We start from the raw sequence: 9,755 nt of genomic DNA on the forward strand, positions 1-9,755 counted from the left end.
TTTAGAATTATCCATTAATCAATAGCAACCTAAAATGAATAGATATCATAATAATGCCAGAATACATTAGTGATTACAATTAGATAGGAAATAAGGGAAGTACACCACAATTACTACTTCAAATTGTAAACTGGTCCTTTCGTGAGACATGAATGCTGCTGTTAGGAAATATCAGATTTTAATAAACTAAGAGGATTCTAAACATGTTCTATCAGCTGTAGCATAAAATCATGAGATATGAATAGATGCAAATAAGACATGCATAGACAAATAAGGGTATCAATTGACCAGATTTTTGTCAAATGTCCTAATTAAACGATAAAATTTGAAATCCATCCTGATATAAGAAAAATATTTATATCACACCATTAGGTTATATATCACTCAAATGTTAATGCTACATTTTGAAGCTAGTAAACCATATTCAGATCACTTGTCACTGTGTTCAAAAGTATAGACAAAGAGTTTTTTCTTTTTAATTAATATTTAATAGTATCAATCAAGTAGGATGAGAAAATTTACAAAAATCAATTGAAACATGTCAATTGTCCTAAAATTGTGAAATAGAGGAATAAGATAACTATATATCATTTCTACAAATTGTTTTTACTTAATAAATTAATAATGATTCCATGTTATAACAAAATGTAATGTTATGTAAATAACAAAACTGAAATTTCCACAGAACTTGGAAAATTTAAAGAAATATACTTCCACGTCAATGAAATTATTAAAACTATTATTATTACTCCATGTCATAATGAAAACAATATTAAGATATAAATTGAAGTGACTAAAATGCAGCAATTATATATGGAAAGCTACGAACACCTTTAAAGAAACAATCATTAAATGTCATTCCTTATCTGACTGAAGAAAATTATGGACTATTTTGTAAAATTGGTGAGCTATGGCATATTTCATCTCTAATAAAGCACAGTGAAATGCTAAAGGGAAATTATTTACTACACAGCGTTCTCTTAACTGTGAAAGTTGTTTATCACATTTATTTAAAAATAACAAAGTGACATAGCAGATTCAGTTCTAGAAGGTGGAATTTATTTTTCTTTAAAATTTTATTCTATTACATAAAATACGAAAGGTACTTTTATTAACATGTTCTTAATTGAAAAACAAATTATATTTCAAATTTACATTATTTAAACTATATTTGTTTAGTAAGGGTGCCGTAAGCAAATAAACAAAAAATATCTCCCACCCATTTCTGAAAATGAATGGGTTTTCAGTGTAATAATAAAAAAAATCATGAAAAAACAGCATTTGAATAAGGAGTGTAACATGTACAAGCTGTGATTTTATGACTTCAATGATTGATTCATAAACAAAAATTGGGTACAAATGATGTCAGTAATTATTTAGTTGTTTTCAACACTGTTATCTATGTATTAAGATGATGACTGGTTACAAATTTTTTAATTATTTTTTCCCCATAAAAAAGGCTATTCTTTATTTTTCTTTCTATAGTTTTTTTCAATAGAAAAGGGTATTTTTTATTTTAGATTATCACTATATTTTACTTTTGAGTACAAATCCTAAAGTAACAAGGAAATGTTTCTTTTCTCTAATGGTTTTAAAAAAAGAATTTGGTTGGAAAAATAGAACAGTGCCTTTCTTTAAAATAAATAAGATTTTCTAGTAAGTTACTTGGAATCATATTTATATTATATTTTAAAAGAAAAATCAGCAGGATTAAATATCATCAACGTTTTTAATAAACAAATTTGACTCAAACATGTCTTTTAAGGCACGTAACTCATCATCATTTGTAAGTGATGTGATTTAAAAGAATGATAAACATTAGACTAATTACAATAAATTCTGTCAACTACATAAAAATATTTAGCATCAAATTCTAAACATTCATCATCAATTACGATCATCAGAATTGTTGAGGAATATGTCTGATACTAAATTTGTAAAACTCCAAACTAATGATGTGTGAAAATAAAATAATAAATTGTTCAAGACATGAGCAAAGAATAATGATAACATACACAGGAAAAATATATAAACAAAAAATAAAAATTAATGCAAGAATTACAAAAGTAATAAAAGCCAATCCCAACCATTAGTGGACTTGGTAGAGGAACACACAGAAGGTATACCCTCAAAAGAAATTGGAAATTTTCATTTTCACAATAATTTTATATTTAACTATCTTCTCATCATTAATTTTATATTACATTCTCTATATTTAAAAGCACCAGTAATATATTGCAGTCTGTATTATATGGAGCATTTTTCTAATATTCCTTATTGCATAATTAAAACCTAAAATGTTTGATTTCAAATCTTACTTGACACTGGACAATTTTTTAAATTTTCATTTTTTAAACACTTGACAGAAATGGTTGACAGTGGTGTAAATTCCAAATAAAATAATTGGATTCCTATCTTGATTGGTTCTAACTACAAAATATTGGTAAGTCAAACAAAAAACAGAGCCTTATAAAGTCTATTTTTCATATCCTCTTAAAGATAATTTATGGGTGGTCATCTGCCAAAATTATAAGCTGCGATTGGAACAAAAAAAATCTATTTATATATGCCCTCCCATAGAACCAACTGCCTCCTTCAGCATTGATGCTACCTCCTGGAATTCTCTTCCTATATCCATTCATCAATTCTCATCCATCCTTTCCTTTAAATAACAACTATTTCTTCACCTACTACATGACCAAATCTCCGCATCATTGCGATCTATGTATACATTATTGATTACTATTATAAATTATAATCTAACTAAAGGTTTTTTTGTAATATCAACATTTACACTGAAACTTTTTAAATGTCTGCCAGACAATCAACATTAATTTGTAAAAAATGTATTTATTCTTTGAGGACATTCGTTGGATATTTCAAAAAATTCTCCAATATTAAAACTCATAATAAAATGATGGATATGATGAACAGTGAAGTGCTCACATGGCTAAACTGATATAACTAAGTAATATCAGAGTGTGCAGAAAAATATTAATAAAATTACTTAATTAAAGATCGATAAACCTTTTATATAATTTAAGTAATCATGAGTTACCCTTATTTTTAAAGCAACATAATAATATGTAATTATTGTAATAATAATTGAAAGTTAATATGTATTTGTTGAACCGATTAATCTTGTAATTTACATTACATTAAAAAAATACTGTCAATCATTTATATAAATAAAAAATTATTATCATTACTATTTAAGTTAAAAAGCAAAGATTTTTTTTATTTATAAATTTTATTTTATGATTCGTCACACGTAACTTACAGGTATAGAATTGCTAAGTATTATTTATATACTAATGTCCTAAATTCTGAATCTAAAAGAAATTTTGAACTTATAATGGGACTTGACCAAATATTTAATAACAAACAATTAAATATGCATTGATTCACTTCCATTTCACTCAATTTTCAATTGATTATGCGATCATTGTTAAATACTTCCTTTTTAATTATAATTGTAAAGATAATTAAAAAATATTTTGGCATTTATCCTTTGAAAAAAAAAAGTAGTAATTAATAGTGTGTCTTACATTTAGTAATTAAAATTGTGTAATACAGCTAGTTCAACATAATTATAACAATATTAATGACATCTTTAATTAACCAACCCATTACATTATTTCTCATTCATAAACAACATTATCAAATTTTACAATTAAAGATGTTTCTGGAACACTGCAGACTTCAGGTAAACAATATCTTTGTATCCAGTATTTATGACTATTCAACTGACAATAATATTTAAAAATAAATTGCTATAGTAATAAAATAACTCTGATAAAAGTTAATCTAATTTTTAAAATAAGTTGTTATCAACCATTGTGGACTTTAGGACAAAGCTTCCCGAAAGAAAAGAAGAGAGAGTCATCTGCATCTATTACTTTCTAAATCTAGAAAGATGGCAGATTTCCAACGTCCAGAAAAATAATATAAAATACCCAGATATATCAAAACTGATATAGAAAATAGAGATATTATAAAATATAATTTATTGTCAGTTTGAAATTAGAATTCGACGTTAGTGGTTTTCAGCGTAAACGATTTCGACGATTTTATGATGGATAATTTTATAGTATATGTTACGCTCAATCGCCGTATTTAGATAGTCCGAAATTTTCAATCACTACACGACCTTATTGAAGATACTAGGGTCTTTTTATTTATTAATTTATATTGTCTTAAATTATAAATTAATAGAACAGAAATAAAGAAACAGTTTGGAAAAATAAAAAAAATAATTGATAGCTAAGAAACAATAAAACAAAGAAAAATATTATTTCAAAGGCCTTGTGTTATACCTTATTCAATTAGTTTAGTTTTTATGTATAAAACTGTAAATCAAATTTCTATTAATCATATTCCTGTAACATACTATAAAATACATTAAAATCCAAGGTGCATGATAGTACAAGTTAAAGCATTAATGTATATAGTCTTGTAATTAATAATATCGCATTGTGGTTAAAATCTGAACCATTGTCCGATTTTGGTGATTGAAGATAACATATTTATATATTGTTATAATAGATCATTCATTAAGTGAAACAATAAAATTGGGATATAAAATAATGAGAGCACAATTATATTTTAGAAAACTGAAGCTTATATTTCAATTAAGGTTCTTCTAGTTGCGATTGAGTTTACAGCATAAACAGTATGAGAAATTAATGAAATAGATAAATACTTATAACATCTAAAATAATAACAAATATACAATTAAAGTGATACTAATCGGCGACGCTGCCTTCAAAATAATAAACAAGTAGCACTAGCTGAATATTTCCCGCAAGATACATTTCCTTCGTGAAATAATTTACCTAATTGTATGGAACGTTCTAAATGATGGAAATTTAAAAAAAAAGAAGACATTTTTGCTTAATACATGAAGACTAGTTAGTGAGATGAGAACTTACCATGTTGCTGGAAAGATTCACACTAATAGCAACTGAGTGCCAGTTTCCTCCCGGGTGAAGGTTATCGTCTTTGCTGGGTCGGGGTCTTTGGCCAGTTTCTAATCTTCATTAGCCCCTGGTAGGGCGGAGATAATATTCTTTCACGCCTATCTTTCTCAAATATCTGTATAAACATTTCTTAAAACTGTTGATGGATTATATCGATAATTACATGTTAAAGAGAGGAAAATAATTTGGACGTAGTCTTTTTCAAATTCTTGTTATTTGATAAGGCTTCGAGAAATATAAAGCAGTTTATCACTGATGTTGAAAGAAACTGGTGTATAAATAAATAGACTTTTAAAAAGTAGATTATGAATTTGCTAATGGAAAATCAAAAAAATATCTCTTGTAGATGTTTAATTTTTATTACTAATCAGATAATTAATAATTTTAACTAGCGTGTTGTTTATATTTCAAAGTTATTCATAAAATAATTTCATAAGATCACCATCTCTAGGTACCTATATCCCTTGGTCCCCACTTGATTAAAGACGACCCTGTACATACTAACGATATGTCATTCACTAACATTATACATAATTTTTCTACATTCGCCATTTATTATAACTTCATGAGGTGTTAATGGACGACAGTAGATCAATACGAGGAGATAGTCGAAGGTGCTGCCAGCAGATATAAACAAATAAACTAAACTTATTTATTTGCGCCGACATTTCGACCTGAATTTCAGGCTTTCTTCAGGGCTGAAAAACAAAAACGATATAACAATCTTAATTCAGAGAAACATAAAAATAATAATAATAAACAAACCTGGAAATATACATAACAATAGATTAAGTACATAGTGGCTGATGCTAATAGATTATATTAATTATATATTATATTTCATAATAATTAATTACATATTATAATAATTATATTTTATTTTCTATTAGTATAGACAACTGCCTACTTAATTTATCGTTAGTGCTATGTATATTCCCAAGTTTGTTTTTTATTATTTTATTTTATTATGTTTCTCTGAATTAAGGTTGCTATCTTATTTTATTTTAAAGACCTGGCGAAGGACTGAAATTCAGATCGAAACGTCGACACAAATAAATACGTTTTATTTATTTGTGTATCTTTGTTGACCTCACCCTCCGATCATCTCCGCATATTATTCACGTATATTTTTGTTACTTAAATCAATCATTATATTTCTCTTGAGTCATTATAACTCCTATTTTTATTTCTATACTTTTTATTTTCAATTTACACTAATTTTTATAAGTTATATCTCATCTGATCCTTGCTTCAATTTTTGTACTGATGAAGATATACGTTTAGGCGGAAACAACGATATATTATCAAATAAAGAGAATTTGAAAATGAATGCGTCCTGATTATTTTTCACAATTCTTAAAATCCATCAATTTTAAGTGATGAGCAGACTACCAAGGAAATGTATGCAACAATAAAAATAAGTTATTTATTTAAGATATTTTGTTCTCTATAAGTGACGCATAACGAACGAAATACCGACATTTGCCGGGACCTGGGTAGTGCTCTGAAATGAACCCACTCGATCATAGAAAGATGTTATACATATTCGAATAACCCGAACTTCTACCACCCATAAATGTTTCGGAGAGAAAGTCTTGACCAATGGTTATGCAAGCAATGATCTAGGCCAAGATTTTGCACGCTCAATCCTCAGATTTTTCGCCCGACAGATTGGTGAAATAACAAAAGAGAATTCCACCAGTAGTGTATTTCGATCAATAGAGTTGATCCAACTAAATAAAAAAATGTAAAATACAAAACAAACAAAAATTGAATATGAAATTAAAATACGATAGGCATTTAAATATATAAATAGACATAGAGAATTTTTATATGTAATATAAAAATAATCTTTAAACAGAATAAAAAGTATGCTTATGTTCAAGGACGTGATTCCGATGGGGTGAGAGAGGGGGTAGAGGGAGAGTATGTGATCCCCTTTTCCCCAATAATTTGAAAACCTTAAATGTTTATTTTTCAAAAACAGTACTTAAAATCTTGGGGAGGCCCATGAGAAGAAAAAAACAGTTGTTTAACCCGAATTTTGTAGTACTTCAATGAAAACTACGTAAAGTTGCTAGACAAAATTGATGAGTCTGTCAACCAGAGCTAGTGGAATTAAAAAGGAAGCTGTTCTAAAGTTACAAAAAATTCATTTCTGAGTTCATTTTAGTAAAAAAATTAAAGAATTATTAAAAAAGAAAATTAACTAAAGAAGAGAATTAAAAATTATTTAAGATATACACGATTCTGACGATTATTTTATTCCAGAAAAACATAGTAATTTCGCTCATTTTACATTTCCTACTTGCTTTGGCGATACATATACTAAACTTGGAACGATACAGAGAACATTAGGATGCCCCCTGCGCAAGGATGACACGCCAAATCGTGAAGCGTTTCATATTTCTCAGTCCGCTGGTGTTCCTCAAGGTAGTATCCTCGGTCCCATCCTCTACACTGTCTATACAGCTGCCGACTGCCCTACAGTATACTTTCATAATGTTGCCCTCTAGAACAGATCCGCTACCTTGGAATACAACTGGACAAACGACTAACTTGGAATCACACAAAACTGAAAAGACAGGAAACTGCACGTCGATATTTGACTATTACAAGACGAACGGTCTAAACTTCCAATTCATTACAAAAGACTGATCTACATGTCTGTAATAAGGCCAATCTGGACATATGGAGTTGAGCTTTGGGGCTCCACTAAACCTTCGAATTCCTCTCGTATCCAATCCTTACAATCCAAAATTTTTCGTAAAATCCTTAATGCTCCTTACTTTGTCACGAATAAAATCATCCATAAAGACCTTAATGTTCCCTATGTAACCGATCTAGCCCGAACCAGATATCAATCCTTCCATTATAAACTCCTTAACCACTCAAACCCATTAGTTTCCAACATTGCCTCCTCTTTCATTCTGGGGAATCCTCCGAGGCGTCTGACAAGAAGATGGCATCGAGACGTTATATTGTAAAAATGTTGTTAAAGTGCTACCAATGGGTAGTTTCTCTACATACTTGTACCATACCATTATGATACTACTTAAAATTTACATGATGTATTTCAAGTACAATTGTAACTCTCATTAAATAAAATTAAAAAAATTTCTATATCTTTAAAAATAACTACAACACACAAAAAAAATCATAGCACATTATTTAACATGAAGCAAATTCTCTCAAATATGAGCCCCAATAGACATCCGTACAGTAAATAATTTCTGAGATATAGTTTTTCAAATCCGAAGATTTTGTCCGGACAACTAGAAATCAATATTTTGTGTTTATTTTGGGAAATATCATAAAAACTACTACTCCTACAGAAATACTAATTATAAAATTCTTCATAGTGCATTTTTGGAAAATAGTTAATGTATATAGAATAGATAGTGGATATAGAAAATAGTTAATAAAGTGGCGGTTAATAAAGTCACAAAATAGTAAAACAAAACTATAAAAAACTATCATAAAAACTACTGCTCCTACGAGTATAAACGTTATAAACTACTTTTAGTACAATCAACAAGCTTTGATTTGAGTGCTGACGAACATCTGCATGCCCAAATGGTTCTTGAGAAATAGTTTTTAATAAATCAAAAATTATGTGCGAATACATAGAAATCAACATTTTGTGAATTTATTTTGGCAAATATTATAAAACCTACAGAAATACTAATTATAAAATTCTTCATAGTGCATTGTTGGAAAATAGTTCGAGTGGCGGTTAATAAAGTCACAGAATAGTAAAACAAAATATCATAAAAACTACTGCTCCTACGAGTATAAACGTTATAAACTACTTTTAGTTCATTCAACAAGATTTGATTTGAGTGCTGACGAACATCTGCATGCCCAAATGGTTCTTGAGAAATAGTTTTTAATAAATCAAAAATCTTGTATGAACAACTAGAAGTCAACATTTTGTGTATTTATTTATCCACATATAATGAAGCTACTAAACTACCGGAAAAAATGCCATAATCTACCTTATGGCACATTAAACTAGCTTTAATTTGATTTCTAATAGACATCTGTACTCTAATGAATCCAGAGGTATAGTTTTCCTGAATAAATTCACAATTACTGATTTTTCGTTATGAAATGTTGCTTTTTGAAAATGTGTATTTCAAGAACTGTTGAACATAAATATCTCCTCTACAATGGCTCATATTTTAGCATACTTACTCCAATTTAAATGATGTTCTATTTGGTTTCTTATTATTGTAGATAGTTTTAAAAATATAGAGCTCCGAAGGAAAAAATAATTTTTTTTTTAACGTTTTGCAACATCTGCCTTTTTTTTTTCTTTATAACTATGGTCGGTACACTCATCAATTTTGAAAAGTAACTATAGTTTTCATGAAAGTAATAGAAAATTGGGATGAAATAATATCTTTATTTTTTTCATTGGGCTCTTGAACCAATAATCCAGCCGGTCAAGGTCCAAGGTCCAAAATGGGAGTTTTCGGGGAAACATAAATTTATAATAATTTTCAAAATGTGGATGTATTGATTGATCAGTTTAATTAAAAGTTCTAAAAGATGTTTCGTATTCTTTTTACAGATAATTATTTATAAATTATATTAAAGAAAACAAAACCAATTTTTAAATCACTATTTAATGCACAGCAGCATTATAAGAAAATATAATAATATTTTAATGTTACGTGAATTTTATAACTGCACTCATTAGTTGATGAGAAAAGATTAACCGGTCATGTTTTGAATAGTTCACCTACTTACAGTCGCCGACATACATTAATT

General features: G+C 28.1%; 1 protein-coding gene and 1 non-coding gene across 2 annotated transcripts in view; one reads left to right on the plus strand and one right to left on the minus strand.

Moving 5' to 3' along the window:
* Nucleotides 1-5,056, minus strand: part of Gel (Gelsolin) — a 59,693-nt gene extending 54,637 nt beyond the window's left edge. Inside the window, exon 1 of the mRNA XM_014436651.3 lies at nucleotides 4,932-5,056. Coding sequence (XP_014292137.1) covers nucleotides 4,932-4,934 — 3 coding nt within the window. The 5' untranslated portion in view covers nucleotides 4,935-5,056. The remainder of the gene's footprint in view (nucleotides 1-4,931) is intronic.
* Nucleotides 5,057-7,286: 2,230 nt separating this feature from the next.
* LOC112210675 (U6 spliceosomal RNA) lies at nucleotides 7,287-7,390 on the plus strand. The gene has a single exon (XR_002945257.1). It is a non-coding gene; the product is annotated as a U6 spliceosomal RNA (small nuclear RNA).
* The last annotated feature ends 2,365 nt before the right edge of the window (nucleotides 7,391-9,755 follow it).

This window comes from Halyomorpha halys, unplaced genomic scaffold (assembly GCF_000696795.3).
Source record: "Halyomorpha halys isolate HHAL.00 unplaced genomic scaffold, Hhal_1.1 Scaffold51.1, whole genome shotgun sequence".
Lineage (NCBI taxonomy): Eukaryota > Metazoa > Arthropoda > Insecta > Hemiptera > Pentatomidae > Halyomorpha > Halyomorpha halys.